The sequence below is a fragment of the Fragaria vesca genome, linkage group LG2 (assembly GCF_000184155.1).
Source record: "Fragaria vesca subsp. vesca linkage group LG2, FraVesHawaii_1.0, whole genome shotgun sequence".
Taxonomy (NCBI): domain Eukaryota; kingdom Viridiplantae; phylum Streptophyta; class Magnoliopsida; order Rosales; family Rosaceae; genus Fragaria; species Fragaria vesca.
The window spans coordinates 17,678,237-17,701,639 of NC_020492.1; the positions used below are offsets into that span (position 1 = coordinate 17,678,237).

A 23,403-nucleotide genomic window follows, 5' to 3' on the forward strand; every position below is an offset into this window, starting at 1 on the left:
GATGCCACGGAATATCATCGACGATATGTAGTCAAATAAGGTGGTAAGCAATCCACTTGACTTAATAACTCAACAAGTTGAGTTAGATGGACGTTTCAAGAAACACTCTATAAGTGCATTCCACAGTACTTTATGATTATTACTTTTTACACAGATTGCCATTAAAGACTTTTGTCGATGTGGTGCTTCAAAACTTTGAGCGTGTGAGATGTGAAATCTCGGTATCTAGGCTTGTTAGCCTGGGGGTCAAAACATGTGGTTCAATCTTTTTCAATAAAAAAGTTCCACAAATACCAAGCGAAGATTCACCTTAAGCATTGACGCATTGACTACGTCAAAACTCAGATGAGCAGAATGTTACGTTGCTCTTGCATACAAAACCAAGTTGTTATGAGACTTGATAGAGTCACGAATGATTTTTTTAATGGTTTGTCTTACGGATTGATCACACACAATCCGGAAAAGCCACGAATTGATCAAACACAATTCGAAAAAGGCCTCGGATTGATCAAACACAATCCGGAGAAAGGTCGGGGTTGATCACACACAACCCGAACAAGAAAACAAGAGTGATCAAACACACTCTTTGGTCGTTTTCGTGTTGATAATGTGATCAAGTATAAACTGTAGAGAATGAGAGATAGCAAGAGAATCATCATCTTATTCATTGATAGGAGCCCTTTATATAGAGAATTACAAAGTACCAATATGATAATGATAATGAATATATAGTTCTATTCTAACTACATATCTTGATGGCATAAGACCAAGGCACACAGTATGGAATATCCTAGAACACAAAAACATTTCAGAAAAATAATCTTACCCTCTAAAACAAGTAACATTTCAGAATAACAAAAACATGAAAAATAATCTTGACAGAAACATATAGCATTTGGAGGTAATAGCCATGTAGTTAATAGCCAATTTGTGGGTTTTCATGTGGTAAGTTACAATAATCGCTTAAAATTTACGCATAAAGTAAAAAATATGAACAAATTTGCGAGTAAAGTCTTGTTTCAATTCCTACGTGACAGTAGTATTTATTGTAAGGACTTACAACAATTTATGTTCCTTTTTTTTTTTTAATTAAGAAAAATTTATGTTCTGAGATATATAATTGTTGTTGATATCACTTGATGATAATCTCTAACTGCCGGAATTTAGTTATTTGAACATCTACTTTTCTTAAAGTAGCCGGCGGCCTGCCTTATCTTCATATCTTGTAATCCTCACAACAAGAGAAACGGACTGTTTTGTGGTACCTCATATATATAAAGATTAGTTAATAACTATAACTTCTTTTGGTATGTAGTAATGTTAATGATAACTATAATCTGACCCAATTTTTGTCATTACTTTCATCTCTACCTTCTTCATACCACATTCAGCTGTCTGGTACACTGGTTGAGAAGATGGTAAATCATACATTCTCACTCATTAATCCCAAATGATTCTAATTCTTAAACTCTGTTTAGTACTCTCAAAACATTACATATCAGACTAGCCCGTGAAATTAACTCAACTGGTGAGAGATTGAGAATTGAGCTATGAAATTAACTCGGATAGTTTCATATTCATACGATGAATATATCTGGAATTGCTGGCAATTTATGCTTAGTTGGTTTCATATTGGGAACAGTTGTATCCGCTCACTAATTAAGCTTATAATTAATTAGGAAGACTAATTATACCTTCTATTCAACAAGGGACTGTGACACCAAAACCAAATGCCAGCATAGACTTGTATACACTGATGTATGTTATAGTGATCATTAGACACATATGAAATGTGGTGGTTGGAGATACTGGTGCCGAGCTGCTGCCATTTCTATTCTGTCCCAATTCTGCTTCCTCTTGATCTCAGCCTGGTGAGCCTTGGATCCTCTGAGCTCAATTTCTTGCAGACATTTCGAGTACAAAATAGGGTCCATTTCTTCGAGCATCACTTTCACGTTTTCTGTCAATTGTCGCACGCTTTTGCTCCAATGCCACTTCAAGTTCTTCTCCATGCCTTCAACTACTACTGGAAACACTTCCTCCATTGCTACTGATATCATTTTCACAAAATGCTCATTGTTCCAGACATATAGCGCTCGCTCCGCTACCTAAAATTGCATCACTTATTAGACCTTACCAATAAAAATGACATCAAAAACTACATTTTACTACTGGTGTTTGATTTACCATGATAATGAGTATTAGAGTATATAGGAAGTGTGTATACCTGTGAGTTCCAACTGTTCAAGCATCTTGTAATCTGATTACATATAGGCAAAGCTAGCTTCCTATACTGATCAGGATCAATATTTTCGACAAGTTCTTCAAGTTCCCCTATCAGCAAAACCTCCTTCTGGCAATTAGTGACAGGCCAATACCTCAAAATCCCTCTAACAACAATTCCACCTAGCACTGGCTCCTTCTGGACAAACTGAGACACACAATAAGCCAATTGCCTATGATAAGCCTGCATTCCTTTTGTCTTGTGAAATGGAATGAGCACCCTCATCAAGAACAGCTTGTGCTCTTCCTTAAGCGGCACGGTGAAGCCATTGATGATGCTTCCCCATATCTCAAGCAACTCTCTAATCCCACAATGCCTCTCTGTCTCAAACACATAGTGCAAGAACACATCATTCATGGACTTCCTCATGAAGGCGCGGTAGAATGTGAATCTGGAATATATACGGTGGTACACATTCTTCAAGCTGTCACGTTCCCTAGGGTCTTCGGATTGGAAAAGAGCGATGAGATTGATGACAAACTGGTTATCAATGTACTGACGAAGTACCTTGGGATCGTTGTTGATCACTACTCGTATGAGGATGTCATAAACTAACTGTAGGTGTGACCAAACTGGAGAAAAGGCTGACATGGGGTCTTCATCATCTGGAAAGTCTGCGGTGATGGAGGGATTGGAAGGAGGAGGGAGAGGCCTGAACAAGTTGGCTGATATCATGGAAATGAGAGACGACAGAACTTGAACAGGAACTGAATTTTTATTAGTCTTCACAAAGGAAAGAAGCTGCAAGAGCTTATGCCTCTTGAGTTCCTGTTGTGTAGGACATTCGTATTCAGTGAAGGCGAAAACAAAAGTGCAGTAGGACACTGTGGAAAGAATTTCTTCGTGCTCCGAGTTGAAAGAAGATGAAGAAGATGACGATGAACTCCCTATATTGTTGTTGGCAATCTTGTTGCCATTGGAATCAAGATCAAAGAGGTGTTGAAGAGTTGTTGATCTTTTCCTCGTCGAAACTCTAGGTGAAGCTTTCAGGGAAGTGTTACTTTGCACACCCATTTTCTCTCTTCCCCTCTTGTTTCTCTTTTCCTAACCTTCAACTCTCCTCTAGTCTATGAACCTCATCCTCCTATTATCAAAGTCTCACTAGCTGCTCAAAGAAAGAACATTTTGCTCCTACTGTTCAGTATCTGTTTTACTTGTTGAGATCCAAGAGCATTAGTAGAAATGCCAAAAAGACAGCGATGTTATATATACAAGAACGTGTTGTAATATCCGTTGGATAACAGAGACCTTTTTTAGTTTTAACACAAAGCCAATAGTTTATAGTTGGTAAGAAGAGGTTGAGCCTAAGAGAGAGCTTATTTGTTCTTGCTCAATATTATTATTATTATTTTTTTTTTTCGATTACTTGAACAGGTTGTAGTTAGCAATAGGACAATAATCCTCATAAATTGGAGTCAGGTTTAGCATCCATGTGCTTCCACCAACCTATCGGTTTCGGCATTTTGAGCAAGGGCTCCACTCTCTAAGGGACATTAGAAGAACAGAGTGAAGTAGTTGCACATGTAACACAGAGTTTGCTATGGTGGAGTAAGAATCAGAGACCCTTCCGAACAGAATCATAGGGTCAGATCATAGTTGCTTCATGGTGTTGGTATTTTTTGGGATATCAAGGACATAAATTCTTCGTTGCAATCAGTGTTGAAAACATGTAAAAGGACCATAAGAGTGAGTGTTCCACCTAACTGTATGAGATAGATGGATAAAAGAAGATGGTGAAGAGACAATTCACCATCCTCTCTGCTTTTCATAGTCTTAAAGAGGCATGATTAAGCAGTTAGGTATTTGCATTACATAATGGGATTAGTTTTCACAGTCCACTCTCTAAGCATTTCAAGAGTATTGCTTCACCTTTAAGTATTAAATGTGGAGTGCTAGTGTGGAAGTAAAGTACCCAAACCACTCTCTTGTTTGTATTACTTGTGAAATTGTAAAAACGATTCTCAATCCAAAACACTACTGTGTTAGGCAAGTAGTTAAGAGTGTTTTCTGCACGGTACAAGCGTTACCTAAAGTAGAAAACCTTAAGGTGCTTCCTACATAAGCGCAATTGATGATCAACTCTGCTTTGAAACCAATCCCAACTGTTGTTATTAATGAGGAAACTATGCATTAGGCTTGTTTTGGATGTAAACCAAATACCCTTGATGCCCTTGCGTACATTTCACCCCCCAGTTTTGGTTTTGGCTCTGTTTGAAAGTAGTGATGATCTATCCCCAATAGACAACAAGTAAAGATGTGAACTAGAAAAACCAAAGGTTCAAAACAGATGCACAAAACTAAGGATGAACTACGGTAAATCCTAGAAGGGGTAGTTCCTAGTCATAAAGAATGAAAGGGATGTCCATGTGGTGCCGGCAATGGTTATCAATTTTTAGAACATTGGTTTTCTCACCCATATCAGTTTCATAGATCATATCGCAAAGGAAATCTCAGAAGACAGAAGACAACCAGTAACTTCTAAGAGTCAGAAACAACCAACAATTTTAAACACCGAATGAAAACTAGCATTAATGAGATCATGATTTGTTACACTGATGCATATTGGCAATCTGGATTGTCAAAACTCCCGGAGAAATCATACCATCTCTTCTTTTTCATGTACTCAACACAAGGCTGCAAGACTAGCCCGACTACCGCAGCAGCAATGCTTATAGCCATGATCTTTAGCGAAGCAAGGGCTAAAACTACCAAAATCAACACTGTTGGAGGAATACATATCAAAATCGCTCCAATATTCCCAAAAGGTATCTTGTAAGGCCTTGGTAAATTTGGGTGCTGAAATCTTAACTTCACGAATGCTATGAATTCCATAATCATCCCGAAACAGTACAAGTAATTCTCTGCCGCTACAATCTCTTGGAAGCTCAACCACGAGAGCAGAATTACACCAGATGCAGAGAACAAGATTCCCGTAAGAGGGGTACCATAACGAGATCGTTTGGCAAAGAATGAAGGAAGCATCCCAATTTCTGCCATACCCAGAAGTTGAAAGGAGTCGCTGCTCATTTCAGCCACGAACATACCCATGTTTGACAAAGCAGCTGCCGCTAAAACCCAGGTTCTTAACCATACACCTCCCAGAATTTTAGCAATATCAGCAAAATAACCATCGGACCACAATTCACGATCAACTGGAATAGCTCCAGTACCAGTCAGAAGAGGGAAAATGTATCCAAGAAGAACCATGATTAGAGCATAAGACAGAGCTTTTGGAAGAGTTTTACTAGGGTTTTCCACTTCCCCTGTAAGTGTACTGATTGAATCCCAGTAATTAAGATTCCAGAAAAGCGTATTCAAGTACAAACTCCAATTAACAGTGCCCAGATCTACGATAAGCCACCTCGAAGGCTCTATCTCCGGAATTGCTATCAGCCCCATGACTATAAAAGGAAGAAGTGAAAACACCCCTAGTAAAATAGCAACCCAGCCCACTATGGTTAAACCCCTATAGTTCAAATAAGTGAGAATTGCAGTCAAAACCAACACTGCAATTGTCCTTGGCAAACCACTTTCTAAAGCTGGAATTGCTGACTTCAGATAGTCCAGAAATAGAACAGGGTACAGAGCATTATCAATCACCCCACTAAGCCATTTCACCCAGCCTTGCTGAAATCCCCAAAATGGACCCAAAGCTGATGAAACCCAAACAACATATCCCCCATTTTCAGGGAACATAGTGCCCATTTCTGCCGTTATCAAGGCCTCAGGAACACTCCATATGAGTGCAAAAACCAGAAACCCAAGAAGGGCTAACAGGGGACCGGCAGCCTGGACACTGTCTTCGACGCCAAATGGGCCGCCAGAGACCTCATAGAATATCAAGAATACAAGAGGTACAATTGAAACCTTACTGTACTTGTGTAAGTCGTGAGAGGATTCTTCCCCCATTCCAACATTGTTTTCCAACATTTTCGCACTACTTTGCCTAGCAGGTGAGGTTCTATGTTTCTGCAAGTAAAATAGGGTAATCAAAATCTACAGACTTTTCGACTTGGCAAGTTCAACCAGAATGTGAGAATGAAAAAGAATAAATGAAAAGGAGCATGTAAGGGGGGCAATCAATAAAAAAATTGAAACTCTTAGTGCATTATCAGTTTCCGATTCAAAAGCATCCTTTGTTGCTCATATCAGCATATCTAAAGACACTAAACTATAGGCCTAAGTTCTCAATTCAAAGCCGTATAGTTTCAAAATCAGAACTTGGCAAAAGAGAGGACCAACTAAGAGCTTAAGCAATGCTAAACTAACAGAACAGATGTACTAGGATTAAACTTTCTACCATGCAAGTTTAAGAGACTCATCCAAATAGATAACTTCTTCTTACCATCTAAAAATCCTCATATCCAACTAATATCAAATTCTCTACCAAAATCACAGGCAAATCTTCATAATTGGTAAAGCAATGAATTTTCTCGACACAAACACATATATACCCATCAAAACAAATTGATCATAGAAACAAAAAGAAAACCAATCTGAGCTTATTTCCCATAAATCAAATCTCATCATGCACAAATCTAAATTGAAAAAGGGTTGAGCAACAAATCGAAAGCAAAACCAAAATCTACCTCCTATCAGGCTTCACGATCCCGCAATCGATTTCAAGAACAACTCAGTCCATTGTAAACATAAAAGCAAACATGACAACCTATGAAACAGAAGAAGAAGCTAACCATGAAAAGTGAGGCGAAAACTGACGAAACAACGAGTCACGATGCTAGCGATGTGTCATGGTGTTAAGAAAGCGAGCGTCTGGCGACGCGTATGTTTCAGTGGCCACGCACGAGTATGCTATTTCCGAGTGACAGTGCTGCATCGCCGACACGACTCCAAGGACAAAACACCAGTTTGTGTTTTTCAAAAGCTCTCTGCGATTTTTTGAGACTTCTTTTCAGAAAACGCTTTGGCTAAGAAAAACGTTTTTCTTTTTTTTTTTAGCAAGAATTTCGCTTTACAATCTTTAAGTGCGAGTATGAGGCGGATTTCATCAACTTAGGATTAAACATCACAAAAATAAATTTTCCCTTACTTAACAGTCCTATTTAACATCCAACCAAACTCATTTTGTTTGGTTACATCAAGTCGTCAATGGTGGTATGCTGTGAGCTACTATTCGAGGGATATAGGGATAAGTCTGTCCCCCTCTATAGACGTTTATATCCAAGATTGGTTTCAAAATTACTAGGCATCAAAACAGAGTTTGCCTGTGCAAGGAGGCGTTTTGTCACGAGCTTTCTTTTTCTTAAGCTTCTCGTGTGGCTTTAGCACTTCTCTTATGCTAAGTCAGTCTTACTCACGCAAACACTTTGGCTAGAACACCCAAACGAAAAGAGAATAACTATGAAAGAGAGAACTTGTATTAAGCTAAGAGAACGTTACAAAGCTTTACAAGTGAGCTTGAATGCTATCCAACTCTCTATATCTCAAATGGGATGGGTGCCTCCCTATTTATAGGCATCCTCCCCATTTGCCTAAGTTTCTAGACAATTCTACAACATTTACAAGTACAGAGATTTCTAGAGTTTTCTTTACAAGTCTAAGTGTTACCTTGAGTACTATTCTAGAGACTTCTAGAGTAGTCTTGAGCCTTGAGCCTTTCTAGGGTTCTAGAGAGTTCCGGAGTGTCCTAGAGACTCTCTAAGGTTTTAGAGAGTTTTAGAGTTGTCCGAATGCTTCCTGATCCTTCCGGAAGCTTCTAAGACCTTCCATAATATTCTGGATGCTTCCAAGTTTAATAATATTCTGGATGCTTCCAAGACCTTCCATAATATTTCGAATGCTTCCAGAATGCTCATGTGCCCACAAAACCTTCCTTGAGCCATGCTTACGTAAAAAATGCTCAATGAAACTCCTTATCAATTGGCGAGGCGTGACACTCTCCTCTACCTAAGCACGCGATGCCCTCATCGCGCCTTCATTGTAGCGCTGGATCTTGTCCTTAAATTGTCAAAGTATGTCCTCGGACTCCCAGCTGGCTTCCATATTAGGAAGACCTCTCTACTTGATGAGGTACTTTTTATAACTTGGCACGCCTCGACGACGGATGACTCAGTCCACGAGTATCTCATATACTTCTTTATCGAAAAAAGTGACAACCGTTGTTGGTGCCCGATGTGAAACTCCCCTTGATGGGTCTTCCTTGTCTTCATGAAAAAGCTTTAACATGATCACGTGGAAGACCGGATGAATCTTCAACTTGGGCGGGAGGTGAAGCTTATATGAAACCTTACCTATATATGCGTTTGATAACCTCAGACGGCCCTTCGTACTTGTGTAGCAAGCCCTTATGCACCTTCCTAAGGGACTTGAATTGTTGGGGCAAGAGTTTCACAAGTACAAGGTCGCCTTCCTTGAACTCCACGTGCCTCCTCTTCTTGTCTGCCCATTTCTTCATCCTTGTAGTAGCCTTGTGTAAAACCGCTCGAGCTAACTCCGTTTGCTCATGCCATGACTTGGCAAATTTGAACGCGGTTGGACTCTTCCCTTCATAGTGAGTGGCAAGGGATAGAGGGGTTGTCGGCTACTTTCCCAAAACGATTTCAAAAGGACTTTTGTTGGTGGCCTTGCTTTGTTGCAAGTTATAGGAAAACTGTGCTACATCAACAAGCTTGGCCCACTCCTTTTGGTTGGCACTCACATAGTGCCGCAAGTATAACTCCAAAAGAGCATTGAAGCGATCTGTCTGACCGTCGCTTTGTGGATGAAAACTTGTTGAAAAGTTCAAGTCCGACCTGAGTATCTTGAACAGCTTCGTCCAAAATCTCCTACTGAAGCGTGGGTCTCGGTCGCTGACAACGTTCTTTGGCACTCCCCAAAGTTTGACTACGTTGCGTAGGAATAGCCTCGCTGTTTCCTCCGTGGTGTAGTCGGCTGACGCGGCCATGAAAGTTACATACTTGCTGAATCGGTTCACCATGACTATGATGTTTCCAAACCCTTCAGACTTTAGTAGACAAGTGATGAAATCCATAGAGACGTTTTCCCATGGTCTCTCGGGAATGAGTAAGGGGGTCAAGCAAGCCCCCTGGCTGCTGTTGTACCACCTTGTCTTGTTGACAAACAAGACATGTCCTCACGTACTCTTCGACCCCATTTCGCATCCTTGGCCAGTAGTAGGTGGACTTTAAGAGGGTAAGTGTGCGCCTTATACTAGGGTGGCCAGCCCATAAGGAATCATGACATTCCTTAATTAGCTCCCTCCTTAAGTTACCCCACTTTGGTACATAGATGCGGTAGCCCTTGTTGTAGAGAAGGTCTTCATCTAACCAAAACCTCCGTGTTTTGCCTTCCCCTATTAAGGCAATGATGCTTTGAGCTTGTGGATCCGCCTTGATTTCTTCCTTGATCTTGCTCAATAGAGGGCTAGTGACTTGGGATATGCTTGCAAACTCTGCATTTCGGCTTAACGTGTCGGCTACCACGTTCACCCTTTTTGGTTTATACTCCATGACATAATCAAATTCGGTCAAGAAGTCTTGCCATCTAGCTTGCTTCAGACTTAGTTTTTTTTTGTGTCTGGAAATAGCTTGTTGCAACATTGTCGGTCATGATGACGAACTTTGTTCCAAGCAAGTAGTGTCGCCATACTCTAAGACAATGGATGATGGCAATCATCTCCTTCTCTTATACCGTGTAGCGTCGCTCTTCTCTTGTCCCTTGTAGCGTCGCTCCGTTTCATTGAGCTTCCGGCTCTCGTAAGCAATCGGATGCCCATCTTGCATGAGTACACCACCAATAGCAAAGTCAGAAGCATCAGTGTGTACATCGTATGGCTTGGCGTGGTTGGGTAACCTGAGTACGGGCTCCTCGCATATCGCCTTCTTCAAGTCTTCAAAGTCCTCTTGACACCTCGTTATCCAATTTCATGTCTTGTTTTTCTTGAGAAGGTCAGTTAATGGAGCGGCCCTTGCCAAATAGCCCTTAATGAAGCGGTGGTAGTAGTTCACTAACCTAAGAAAAGACCTCAACTCATGTACCTTGGTGGGTGGCTCCCATTCTTGGATGACATGCACCTTGCAATTCTCCATCATTAGCTTGCCGCCCTTGATCTTGTGTCCCAAGAACAACACCTTCGGCTTTCGGCTTAGCAAAAGAGCACTTCTCATTTTTGATGTATAGCTCGTTCTCCTGTAGCACCTTGAACACTTCCCTCAAGTGCTCTACATGCTCCTCCAGGGTTCTGCTATACACCACTATGTCGTCCAAGTAGACGACCATGAACCGATCAAGGTAGGGGTGGAATAACTTATTCATCAAGGTGCAGAAAGTTGCTGGTGCATTAGTTAGACCAAAGGGCATAACCAAAAACTCGTAAGAACCGTACCTTGTGACACACGCGGTCTTCGGTTCATCTCCCTCGGCTATGCACACTTGATAATATCCCGAACGAAGGTCTAACTTTGAGAAGTAGCGTGCATGACCCAACTAATTGAGTCGATCGGCAATAAGAGGAATAGGGTATTTGTTCTTTACCGTGATTTTGTTGAGTGCCCGATAGTCGATACACATGCGTAGAGAGCCATCCTTCTTCTTCTGGAACAATTTCGGGGCACCAAACGGGGCCTTTGAAGGTCTAATGAATCCGGCAACTGAAACAACTGAAGGAGCTTTCAGTTGCCTTCATAACTCCGCTAACTCGGGAGGCACCATGCAATAAGCGCCCATGGCAGGTGGTTTGGTACCTTGTTCCAGCTCTGGCGTAGTTTGGTATTGAGGTTAAAATAATCTATTGTCAAATAATCAGGTGTGAAAATAATCAACGGTGAAAATAATTAAGAAAGTGTTTGGTAAAATCTCTTATACACCTGTTAGGTTTAAAATAAACACTTTTAATGTGTTTGGTATCTTCTTATACTAAAAAATCGGTTTCATGTAAATGACCAAAATAGATCGGTTAATCTATTTTTCCTTCTTCTATTCATAGAGTAAGCTCTCACATAAAGTTCCAATTGGTTCTCGTCAATATCCCAATAAGAGTATTCCTTTCTGAGAAATAATCAGTTGGGACTTGTTAATTTCACGAATGAGAATCCAAGCATTCATTCTAATGTTTCCAGCATAAAATGCATATATCTTCTTGTTACTTTTCTCGGTTAATAACCTTGTAGTACAATTTTTGTTTTGCACTAGAACCTCTTGTCTATTTTCTTTGCATCTGCAAACTGCAAATGATCGAATCAATACATAGTAGATGGATTATTTAACTTCCCAAACCAATTATCCTTATTTATAAATTATCCATAAATAATGTCAATACTAGATTGAACATATATGCAGTTCCTAGATAATATCCTCAGAACAATAGAACATCGCTGCATCGGTGCAGGCGTGCAGCACTACCTTATCATCCTTGACCTGTACCAATCAACATTTGAAAAAGAATTAGACACCCAGATGAAAATTCATGCTGCAATGTCTATTTAACGTGAGATGCGAATTATCAATCCCCTGCATATATCCATCAAGCTATTACCCATGAAATCAGAAACAAATTATCAAGAATTTTAGAGAGATGTGAGAGCAATTTGAAAGAACGATAATGAAAAAATACCTATTACAGAAGCAAATTTCTTTTGAGCTTGTGAAGATTGAACTCAACCCAATGAGAATTAATAAGAAAACCCTAGAATTGACATAAGGAAGAAGAATGACAAATTGGGAAAACTGAAAATCAATATACTGATTGAACTGATAGCAATTGCTCAGTCAAAGAAGAAATTGAAGAGTCTCAACCCCTACAGTTAAAGATGAGCATGGAGGAGAAAGAAAGCACAGAAGCAATAAAGATTGGGTTCCTAAAGATTGAAGACATACCGGAGTAGATGTGAATGGCAAAATTGAAAACGGTGATGTTGGGCATAAAAGACAATTCATTAATCCTACCGCTTCCTTCCTTGCGTTGAGAAATCGTGGATATGAAAAAGCAGGGGTCTAGCTGCTTTCTAATTTTGCTATGATCGACCACGAAATTTAAAAGAAAGCGAGTTTTTCTGGATTACCAAACGCGTGAAGTTCTAGCAGCGGTAAATATACACCGCTTTTTTCCCGAAAACGCAAAGCCAAACTGGCCCTCTATCTCATGGTCAATTTCTCTCCTTGGGGGTAGTTTCTTAGGCAGCTTGGCTGGTGAAACATCTTTGAATTCCTCAAGAACTGCTGCTACCTCCTTGGACATATCATCTTGAGGTCTTGGCTCATCATCGTCAAACTCACTAAGGATGGCCAAGTAGCTCTCCTCTTCCCTCTTAATGCCTTTCTTGAATTGTAACACTAACAACACATTCAAGTCTTGCTTTGTGCCTCTAGTTGATGGCACTACACAAGCTTTGTCGCCTTCCGTGATGCACAAGCTATTAGCGAATGGCACCGAGATTGCCTTGACTTGATCGTGGAATTCCAACCTCAAGACGACTTTGAAGTCATCCATTGGAACAATCGAGAAGTCTAAGTTCCCACACCATTCTCCCACGCTTGTCTTGACTCCTCGAACTACACCATGAATGGGTCGAGTTGGTGAATTGACCGCTTTGATGGAGCCTCCTCCATTGTTTCCCCTAAGTCCTAGCCTTCGGTCCCCCTCAACTGCGATGAAGTTGTGGGTTGCACCTGTGTCGAGCATTGCCGTCGTTGGCTTCCCGCCTATAATGACGTCGACGAAGAGTAAACCTTTGGCTTGGACCTTAGGTGTGGATCAGATCACATTCAGCAGCTACATAGAGCCCACGTGTGCACCACCATTGTCACCCTCGACTTCTATCTTACTTTGATGACTTCCTAAGAGTGCGCTTAGAGCTCTCTTTTGTGGGCAATTTCTAGCCCAATGTGGACCATCGCAAAGGAAACATTTGTTACTATTGGGCTTACCCGAGCTCCTTGTCTCCTTTTGTTTGCCCTTATCCTTGCTCCTTACCGAGTAATTCTCTTGATGGGGCTCGTCTTTGCGTTGACCTTTGTCTCCCCCACCTTTGGCATAACTACTCTTCTTTTCCTTCAGCTTGTCGGTGGATTCTTTTGGACTAGTATAGTCGATTAGGCTTTCGGCCACAACTATGGCGGTAGCAAGGTCTTGCACCCCACGTCACCTTAGCTCGGTCATAGCCCATGGTTGGAGATCATCCATAAAATTGAAGAGAGCATCATTGTCAGGTAAATCGAGAATCTCAAGCACTAAGTTGGTAAAGTCCTTAATATAATCACGAATAGACCTTGAGTGCTTGAGCTTTCGCAAGCGAGCTCTTGCCTTATCCTCGGCATTCTCAGGATAAAATTGTCTTTTAAGCTCCTTTGTAAAGTCATCAAAAGTACTAATAGTGCACGTACATTTTTCGACGTTTCCTCGCATTCTCCTCCACCATAACATGGCAGTATCAGTGAGGTAGAGAGCTGTGGTCTTAATCTTGGCATCCTCCTCGGTGATGCCTACGGCTCTAAAGTATTGGTCTAGCCCCCATAAGAAGTTATCCACTTCACGAGCGTTGCACAATCCCCCGAAACTCTTAGGCTTTAGCACCTCAATGCGCTTAGCCTCCATAATACCGTTGGTGTCAGCTCCCGTCGCCAATGAGCGCTTGCATAGGGCCAAGTCCCCATGCATCTCCTCAATGCGTGCAAGCGTGTCATTTAACTCCTTCTCGTGGACTTGACGCATTTTGGCGAGTTCCCCCATGAACTCCTCGCGAATCTTCGCCATCTCACCCTGTAAGGACTCCTCTAGCTGGAGCACCACGCCCTTGATCGCAGTGTGGATGGCAGCATCCTTCGTCTCTAAGCCTTCTACCCGTTAGCCTAGATCATCCACTTGAACCTCAATGCCACTCATGCCCTCCTCCACCTAAGATAGGCGTGAGTCGAAAGCAGAGATCATGTTCTTAGACCGTTCCCGTCTTAGAGCGTCAGGGTCGACATGCTCTTCACGACTTCTCCTTTGCGTAACTTCCTCGGAAGGGTTGGATCATGATGCACCTTTGGTAGCACCGTGCTTTACCATTATGTTGAGCAAAGTTCCGATCACTAACTGTCACGAGCTTCCTTTTTCCTAAGCTTCTCGTGCGGCTTTAGCACTTCCCTTATGCTAAGTCAGTCTTACTCACGCAAACACTTTAGCTAGAACACCCGAACGAAGGGAGAAGAACTTTGAAAGAGAGAACTTGTATTAAGCTAAGAGAACTTTACAAAGCTTTACAAGTGAGCTTGAATGCTATCCAACTCTTTATATCTCAAATGGGAGGGGTGCCTCCCTATTTATAGGCATCCTCCCCCCTTGCCTAAGTTTCTAGACAATTCTACAACATTTACAAGTATAGAGATTTCTAGAGTTTTTTATACAACTCTAAGTGTTACCTTAAGTATTCTAGAGACTTCCGGAGTAATCTTGAGCCTTGAGCCTCTCTAGGGTTCTAGAGAGTTCCGGAGTGTCCTAGAGACTCTCTAAGGTTCTAGAGAGTTCTACAGTTGTCTGAATGTTTCTCGATCCTTCCGAAAGCCTCCAAGACCTTCCATAATATTCCGGATGCTTCCAGAATGCTCATGTGCCCACCAAAACCTTCCTTGAGCCATGCTTGCGTAAAAAATGCTCAAGGAAACTCCTTATTAATTTGCAGGGCGTGACAGTTTTCTATCTATTTTGGACAGTACCACATAGGTGGAATCAAATCTACCTTATTTGATTTCATAGAAAAGAATTTGTGCTGTGAAGAGCCGGGAAAAATGTTTTGTGCAATTTAATTTAATCACGGGGTGAATCGTGAGACTGAAGCGATATAAAAGAGTTTCATTGAAATAGTGTTCTCCTCCTTGTTCCCCCCAAAAATGGATGCTTTTGGGACTTCGCGATCATCCCACTCAACAAAGGGATACTGACAGGGCGTTAGCTTCAAAAGAGCCACTCGACATGCTGCTGGTAGTCTCACTTAATGAGTATTTTTTTCTTGGTATTCATTCCATAGGTATTCTTTCTATTGTGAGTCCCAATAAGATCAGCTCCTCGATTCTACTAGAGGTGCAGTTCCTTATTGTTTTTGCCTAGATCCATTCCCACAGCTATACAGCAAGCCAGAAAGAAATCATTGTTTGTAATGGATCATAGTCTACATGTTGGCTCATTGCTTGCATGATCTATAAATTGCTTGCATGATCTATCTTTTATCTTGTTTTCTTTCATTTCTCTCAGTACTACTTAACACACATGTGCTGAGTTACCTATGATAAGGTCGCAAAGGCAACAAAATGGATTAGTTCATATTATATTTGTGTTCAAATTACACACACACACACACATATAGCTCCATTTCAGAGCGGGACACCACTTTGAAATTAAAGTATGGTGCCCCTCATTTCACTCACTTTCATGTCACTTTTCCACATCTCCACCATTCAGTATCTAGAACAAAATGTGTAAATCATTCATGCAAAGTTTTTTCCAAGTTGGAGATCATTTGAACTTCCGTAATTAGATTAAATGAATCAACTGAATACCACAAAAAACACGGCGTCAGCATAGACGACGTTAAGGGACGGCATCAAAAAACGCCATTGAATGTTTTCCATACCGTTTTTCAAATGTCATGGATGACCTTCTGTGTAGTAGTGCCGGTTGGTTTTGATGCCTTTCAGAGAGACTTTCAAATCTGGATTAAATTGTTTGCCATCAAGACAATTTTTCCGGCTGATGTGGTGGCCTGCCGCCGTCTTTTCCTGTCTGCCTTAGTTTCAATAGGGTTTGTTCTATTTTAGGCTTCTTTCAGGCTTGTATCAGCTACCGTTTCTTAATGAAAGTTTACATTATCGTCTAAGAAAACATAATCAAACTACCATGATTATGATAAGACCGCATCATCCCACCGTCTCTACTCTCTACCTTGATTAGTATCATCATCCGTATCTCTATCACTAGTTTTAGTTTTAATTTTAATTTTATAATTCATTTTTCTATTTCCGACAAATTTTAATAATTCATTTTGGTCCGACTCTTAATTTATTAATTTCTTTTTCCGAGAGGTGGCAGAGCTTCTATGGACTCTACAGAGTTGTTGACTCCATATCAAATCCAACCCATTATTCCACGTGTCAGCCCACCACGGATCCAGCTCTCTCATACGACCCCGCCAACACATTTGGCATCGCGCCACCCTCTCTCACGCGCGTGTTCAACACCCGCCTCAGTCCCCCTTTCCTTAACTCCCCAAATCTCTCCCGCTTTTCCTCAACCCTCTCTTCTCCTCTCTCCCAAATCCAAATCTCTCACTCCCAAATCCAATCTCTCAGAATCCAAACCACTCTATGATTTCTAATCCGATTTAAACACACCGGAGATGGAGACCAAGAATCCGAGTCTCAACAATGTCCCAAACTCGTTCCTCTCCCAAAACGGCTTCCCCTCCCCCGTCGACTTCTCCGACATTGAGATGATCACTCTCCAGGCCGTCACCTACACCAGCCTCCGCGACCTCCTCCCTTCCTCGCCGCCGACCATCGCCTCTCCGACGCACAACTCCAGCTGGCACGAGATTCCGATCAAGAACCCGCTCGTCAAGCACGCCGCCCTCGCCTACCTCCAGCCAATGTCCACGCCGCCGGAGGTCGGCGGCAAGGGGATTCTCCGGACCATCCGGGACAAGTGCGGCTGCTCCGACGGGATCGGATGCGTGGATTGGTTGCGCGACGTCTTTTGGAAGTCCGTAAAGGAGGCCTTTGGGGACGGCCGGAGGGATTGGGAGGAGGAGTACGACGACGACGACGACGACGACGATGAGGATGACGTCAAGGTTGACTGAGAGTGTGGGAGAGAGCGGGGGCATATTTGGAAGTTCAGGTTTTGAGTTTGACTGACCGGTAGCTTAGGAGCCAGGTATAGATAGATACGAAATAGAGGAATTGTATATAGAATTTTTGTTTTTTTGTAGTTTTTGGTAGTTTTGACCTGTAAATGGGATGCGTTACGCTGCAACATTGTGTTCGGCTTATTAATCACCGAACACTCTGGGTTAGTTCTTGATAGAAAAATTTTGCTTCTTCAAGAATCAACTATGTAGTGATCAATTCTTTTTCTCTGCTGTTGATGAATTGTTAATGGTTAGTTTGGGTTGATAATTTTGATGATATGAAGGCGTTTTTACTCTCTAGTACAAGTAGAAGTTCGTAAAAATATTACTTATAAATTCGCCGATTTTAGGGATTGCGAAAGAAAACTGTGTATCCCATAGGGATAGGGAAAAGAATCTTCCCTTACGAACACACTTCTTTGGTTAGTTACGCACTTTTTGTACAACATTTCAATTTCTAAATATTATCAAACATCGGAATAAAAAAGTCTTGATGAAGAGATCATAAGTATCTATATTATCCATAAGTGATATAAATGAATTACATTTTTTTTTTTTTTCATGAATTCACACTTCCTTATCACTTATCATGAGAATGCCCAAATGAAGAAATGTCGTCTACCAGAAGAGATAAGAACAACAAATCATATATTTGCAGTTCCGTATGTCCCAAGTTCAATCTGTTTCGTGTGTTATTCTTCCATGCTAATTTTAACAATAAATGCAGAATCCGACGTTACATAGAATGTGGAAGAAGTTTGTTTGTATTCCAAGTGCTAATTATGCATGCATGTGCTACACTACATTACCAGCCAAGCAATGGACCCAAAAAAAAAAAAAAAATTGAGCTTAATTAGCAAAATTTCAACATCAATCGAGACTCGCAGACTAGTTGGTATTCACATGTTTCGAATAAGTGAATTCCCACTTTGCAACGCCAACTCATGGATGACTACTCATGACCACGACGCTTTTGTAGCTCCCTTATCAGTTTCATGACCAGAAGAGTTTTTGATCATTTTTGTCATGTGGATCGACAATATCTGATGTGTCAATCTAGTAAAAAAAAAAACAAGACACGTCAGATGTTATCAATACATATATCAGACATACGTGATGCGCATCAGTCAAGGATTCGCGTATGTCTGTCATGGAATTTGTAATCGACAAAATTTTAACATTGCTGTGTATTTGAACTCTTTCTGGAAAATACATTCCGTGGAACTTTGCAGCTAATTTTACAACATACTTTGTATGTACACCAATATTTTGAAAAACAGTTGGTCACCAATAATCACCACATGAGCAATTCCCATCTCTGAAGTGATGAAAGACTTTGGCATCCCCTACTATTATCTCTCTCTTGGTTATCTCTGAAACCTTCTTTGCAGCAGTATGGCAATCTTCGCATACTCTTGTGTTTTTTCTAACAAGAACAGGGTGTCGGAGTTTTGTGGTGATCAACCCGTAAGAAATTGCCAATCTTACGCTGTGATGCTCTGGAGAACTTTCTTTCTTTCTCTTCAAGTCTAATGGTCTGAACTTGGTGACATTGTGAACATACTTGTCTTCCCCAATCTTCCTCAAAATTATATCTAGAACATCATAAATCGTGTTACTTTCAACATGGGACTTGTCATAGTTGATGAATCTGTATGGCTGGCATTTGCTCTCAACGAAGCTGCATCCAACAGTTTTGTTCAGTCCTTTTTGCTTCATATGGAACTTGATCCTTTCCACATCTTCCCACCTCCCAGCTTCGGCATACATATTGGAAAGCAAGACATAACACCCGGTATTATCATGTTCTAAGGATAAAATGTTCTCAGCAGCAACTTCTGCCAACTCTATATTTCTATTGTTTCTACTTGCTGTCAACAAGGACCCCCAGATTTTGGCTGTGGGCAGCAATGGCATTTCATCAATAAAAGTCTTGGCTTGGTCAAGATTACCTGTACGCCCCATAAGATCAATCATACAACCATAGTGCTCTATTCCAGGATCAATACCATACTCCAATTTCATAGATGCATAGTATTTCCAACCCTCATCGACCATGCCAGAAACGCTGCAAGCTGTTAACAGGGAAACAAAAGTGCTCGCATTTGGTTGAATGCCCTCGCCTACCATTTCACAGAACAACCGAGTCGAGCTCCTCCCAAACCCATGAATGGCATATGCCATAATTATAGTGTTCCATGAGCTGACATCCCTGTATATCATTCTATCAAAGATTTCTTGAGCAGTACCTAGATGCCCACATTTTGCATACATGTAAACAGTTGAATTCAAGATGAAGGTATTCGAACGATGCTCCAATTTTGAGATATAACCATGAATTTGCTTCCGCTGCCCTATTGATGCTACTTCAGAAAAGGCAGGTAGGATGCTTGAAATCGTAATTGAATCTGGGTTAAGAGGTTTACTCACAAGATCCTGAAATAGTTCCAAGGCTTCCCAATTCCATCCATTGTGTACATATGCAGAAATCATGGTATTCCATGATATCATATTCTTTTGAGCCAGTTGATTAAAGATACGTTCTGCTAATTTTACCCTGCTGCAGGCACCATACAACTCAATCAAAGCCGTTTCCAAGACAATATGAGGGATAAACCAGTGTCTAATGGCGTAGACATGGATAGATTTTCCCTCCATGAGGGCTCCTACTTGTGTGCAAGAAAGGAGTACATTTATCATCGTAATAGCATCAGGTTTCAACTTATCAGTCTCTTGCATCATCTTCAAGCAAGAAAAAGCCTCCACGGGGCAAGCATTTAGCGCATATCCGTGTATCATCACATTCCAAACCACAACATTCTTTTGAGAAATCTTATCAAACAACCTCTCCGCATAGTCTACTCTACCGCATTTGTGGTACATGTCAATAAGCGAAGTCTGAACCATGACATCCGATTCAACCATACATTTCATCACCTGACAATGGATTTCCTTCCCAGTTTGGAGCAAACCCTCGATAGCGCAAGCATTAAGAACCCCGATCATGCTGAATCTATCCGGCATTATCCCAACCACAATCATATCTCGAAAACAAATCACTCCACTCCATCCATCCCCAACCGCAACATACCCACCAATCATGGAATTCCAAGAAACCAAGTCTTTAACAGGCATTTCTTCAAACACCTTCTCTGCATCTCCAATGCAGCCAAGTTTCGCATACACAGCACACAGAGCATTACATATGTATACGTCCGAAACCAACCCAACCTTGAACAACTTACCATGAACCCTTCGGACCTCAACCAACGATAACGACCCACCACAGGCCTTGATTACAAATGGATAAGTATAGTTATCCTCTTTAACACCTTCCATTTCCATTCTCTGATAAAACTCAATGGCCTCTCGAAACATCCCATTATCCACAAAACCCCTGATAACGATATTCCAGTTGTACGCATCTAGCTTGTTCATTTTGTCAAACACCCAGAGCGCATCTTCCATGGACCCAGATTGAACGTGGTCGTGAAGAGCCTGTTTGAGTGAAGAGCTGTGCTGGTCAGCCATTGTGGTTGGCTTCATTGGTGGCTTTCTACCTTTACGGACCCATTTCGGAAACCGTGGCGGGTCGGCGCCCTGGTTTGCTTTGGGCTCGGCGGCGCGTTTTCGAGAGAGGTTGGGTGGTGCTGTGGAGGTGTAGAGATGATAGTTGTGAATGAGAGATGGAGTCATTCTTGGAGTCAGGGGCTAGATAAATAGGTTTTAGAGCCCCTAGAGGAGAGTAGTGGCCGTTATATCTGAAATGAGGTCGGAATAGTTGTCTCCATATAATCAATCACGATGCCTTCGCGGAGAAACTTGGGAGTCCTACTATTTGATATACTCCCTCGTGAAGCAATACAACTTAAGGAGAAGATTAAGGAGAAAGACTCCTTAATTATGCATGCCTTCACCAGAGACTTAAGAAGCCTCCTAAACTAGATATGCACCATATGATATAATTAAGGGAAAATATTCATTTAATACTAATTTAAATTCCTCATTTCCCATTTTAATGATAATCTTTTTTATTAACCCATTCCAATATAATGTAACATTTTTTATGCCCAAATACACAAATATTTACTAAAGTCTTAACAAACTATATTATTTTAAGACTATTTTACTCTCACCCCTAAAACATGCATAGAGAGAGAATATAGAAGAGTGAGAGTACTTGGCCGGAATCTCACCGGACTCCGGACTCCGGCCGCATGCCGTGGGACTCCGGTCACCGGCCACCGGACTCCGGTCACCGGAATTTCCCCTGTAACTAGTTATTGACCCCTAATAATCAATTACTGACTAGTTAATGACCCCTAATAACTAGTTATTAACCCCCAGTAACCAGTTATTGACACCCAGTAACCAGTTACTGACACCCAGTAACTAGTTACTGACCCCCAGTAACCAGTTAGTGACTCATAATAATCGTGTTACTAACCTCTAATAATCAGTTACTGACTCCCAATAATCAATTACTGACCCATAATAACTTGGTTACTGACCCCAATAACTTAGTTACTGACCCCCAATTATCAATTATTGACCCCCAATAATCAACTTATTTTAGCTTATTATAATAGAAAAGAATAAATACCGGAACATAATAGAGTTATTGACCCCAATAATAGTTACTAACCCCCAATAAAATGTTGAAGCATTACTGTGAGGCCTATAAGGGCATCCAAACCTCCAGTCCGTTGTCAAGGACCCAAGCCCAAACCAAAAAATTGCTCTGGGCACCCAAAACATCAACGTATAAACCCGCCGCCTCCTCTGTCGTCTCTCATCATCATTTGAGGCTGCTATGCCATTTGAAACAGATAGGACCTAAAGACGATGTTGTTGCGGCAGCAGACGCGTACATAGACGGAGGAGAGAAGAATGCATGGTGGTGGTCCTCATCCGCCCAGCAAAGCTTGCCATCCTCGACGACGCTGATCGGGACCCCAACTATCAGTCATTTCCCAGCTTCGATAGACACCAAATCGGAAGTGGCGCCCTCTAAAGCTTAGAGTCATCGTCGTCGTCGTTGTTGAGGTGTGGACATCGATCGTTGTCAGATCGGATCTGTGAGGACGTTGACAGCTTGTAATCGACGTCACCGGAGATGTCGACGGAGGTGGAGGTCGCCGTCGCCAGCGCAACTCAGATTGAGGTGGAATTCGAGATTTGCAGCAGTGCGAGGTCGCCAGAGGTCAGGGTGTTGCCGAAAGTCACCTCGATCACCTTCGTCGGACATATATCGACGTTGCCGGAGTCGGCCACATCTTGATGAGTGCTGCGATGGCAGTCTAGAGAGAGAGAGAGAGAGAGAGAGAGAGAAGAGAGAGAGAGGTAGTAATAAATTTCAGATCCGGTGAGATAAATGATAGGGATAGGGTAGTCTTTTTATTAAGAATCATTGAAATGGGCATAGACATAAGATTTTCATTTAAATGGGCTTTTATTACCTTTTTTGATGCATTTGGGTATTTTCCCTGTAATTAAAGACTTGAATCCTTAACAAATACGTTCACATGCACACGTGTACCCTTCAAGCCATTAAGGATAATTATTCCCTTCTTCAATCAAGCATGCGGAGGAGTCCTTACTCCATGTGAACTGATCCTCTTTGCGTGCAAACTTCAGACATTCTTTCATGCGAAGTCTTTCTCTCCTACGCGAAGTTATCTCGCATGTGAACTATGTCATTTAGCTTACATGACTTTGCTAGCGGGCCATCACTTGTAAATCCAATATTTTTGGGCTCATCGGTGTGACACGGATTATGAATTTAACTAATATTCACTTAGAGCATCTTTAGAAATGCTAGCTATTTTTAAGTTAAATTTTAGTCAAATTAACTAAAATGTTATTTTGGCTAGCCACTTTAGAAATGCGGCTACATCAATGCTTTCTATTTTACCTAACATTACATCAACATTATTCTTCAAATAAAGATTAAATAGTTTAAATATATTTATATATCACGTAAAATATCTTACAAAGAATGTATTAAATTATAGCTAGGTAGTCTCATCTAAGTCATCTCGCTAGCTATATTTAGCTAACGAGATAGCTAAAAGTCATAATAGTTAAACTTTGACTAGTCTACTGGAGCTCTGAAAATATCAAAAAAAAGCTAAATACGTTCTCTAAAATAGCTAAAAACTAAATAGAAAATTTCACTTAAGTCACTTTTTGAACATTTTTTCTGCACAAGTCCACCTTCATCTTTTTACCCATATAAGTCCATTTTATGGCCCTGGCCCGTTACCTACCTTCTATGTT

The 23,403-nt window shown here is 41.2% G+C and overlaps 3 protein-coding genes across 4 annotated transcripts; all 3 read right to left on the bottom strand.

The window, feature by feature from the left end:
* Positions 1-1,746: 1,746 nt before the first annotated feature.
* On the bottom strand, positions 1,747-3,448 carry LOC101294717 (serine/threonine protein phosphatase 2A 57 kDa regulatory subunit B' beta isoform-like). The gene is made up of 2 exons (XM_004290699.1): positions 2,228-3,448; positions 1,747-2,108 (listed from the first exon to the last, which is right to left on the bottom strand). The coding sequence occupies exons 1-2, from the start codon at positions 3,296-3,298 to the stop codon at positions 1,776-1,778; spliced, it is 1,404 nt and encodes a 467-aa protein (XP_004290747.1). The 5' UTR covers positions 3,299-3,448; the 3' UTR covers positions 1,747-1,775.
* A 1,248-nt stretch (positions 3,449-4,696) lies between these two features.
* On the bottom strand, positions 4,697-7,725 carry LOC101295003 (probable polyamine transporter At1g31830-like). 2 transcript variants are annotated; one of them, XM_004290700.1, is made up of 2 exons: positions 6,979-7,725; positions 4,697-6,253 (listed from the first exon to the last, which is right to left on the bottom strand). In XM_004290700.1, exons 1-2 carry the CDS (start codon positions 6,979-6,981, stop codon positions 4,832-4,834), a joined length of 1,425 nt encoding a protein of 474 aa, XP_004290748.1. In that variant the 5' UTR covers positions 6,982-7,725; the 3' UTR covers positions 4,697-4,831. The 2 variants fall into 2 exon arrangements, with proteins under 2 accessions (XP_004290748.1, XP_004290749.1); XM_004290701.1 differs by having other exon boundaries at positions 6,874-7,725.
* A 10,523-nt stretch (positions 7,726-18,248) lies between these two features.
* On the bottom strand, positions 18,249-20,873 carry LOC101295479 (pentatricopeptide repeat-containing protein At4g35130, chloroplastic-like). Its single transcript, XM_004290702.1, has one exon. The coding sequence runs from the start codon at positions 20,818-20,820 to the stop codon at positions 18,409-18,411; it is 2,412 nt and encodes an 803-aa protein (XP_004290750.1). The 5' UTR covers positions 20,821-20,873; the 3' UTR covers positions 18,249-18,408.
* Between the last annotated feature and the right edge of the window lie 2,530 nt (positions 20,874-23,403).

What these genes read in the sequence shown, in the direction of transcription:
- LOC101294717 (XM_004290699.1), bottom strand. Translation starts at nt 3,298, where the DNA reads ATGGGTGTGCAAAGTAACACTTCCCTGAAAGCTTCACCTAGAGTTTCG. An exon ending in TGAACAGTTGGAACTCACAG is followed by an intron (nt 2,109 to 2,227) that starts GTATACACACTT and finishes ATGCAATTTTAG; the next exon opens with GTAGCGGAGCGAGCGCTATA.
- LOC101295479 (XM_004290702.1), bottom strand. Translation starts at nt 20,820, where the DNA reads ATGACTCCATCTCTCATTCACAACTATCATCTCTACACCTCCACAGCA.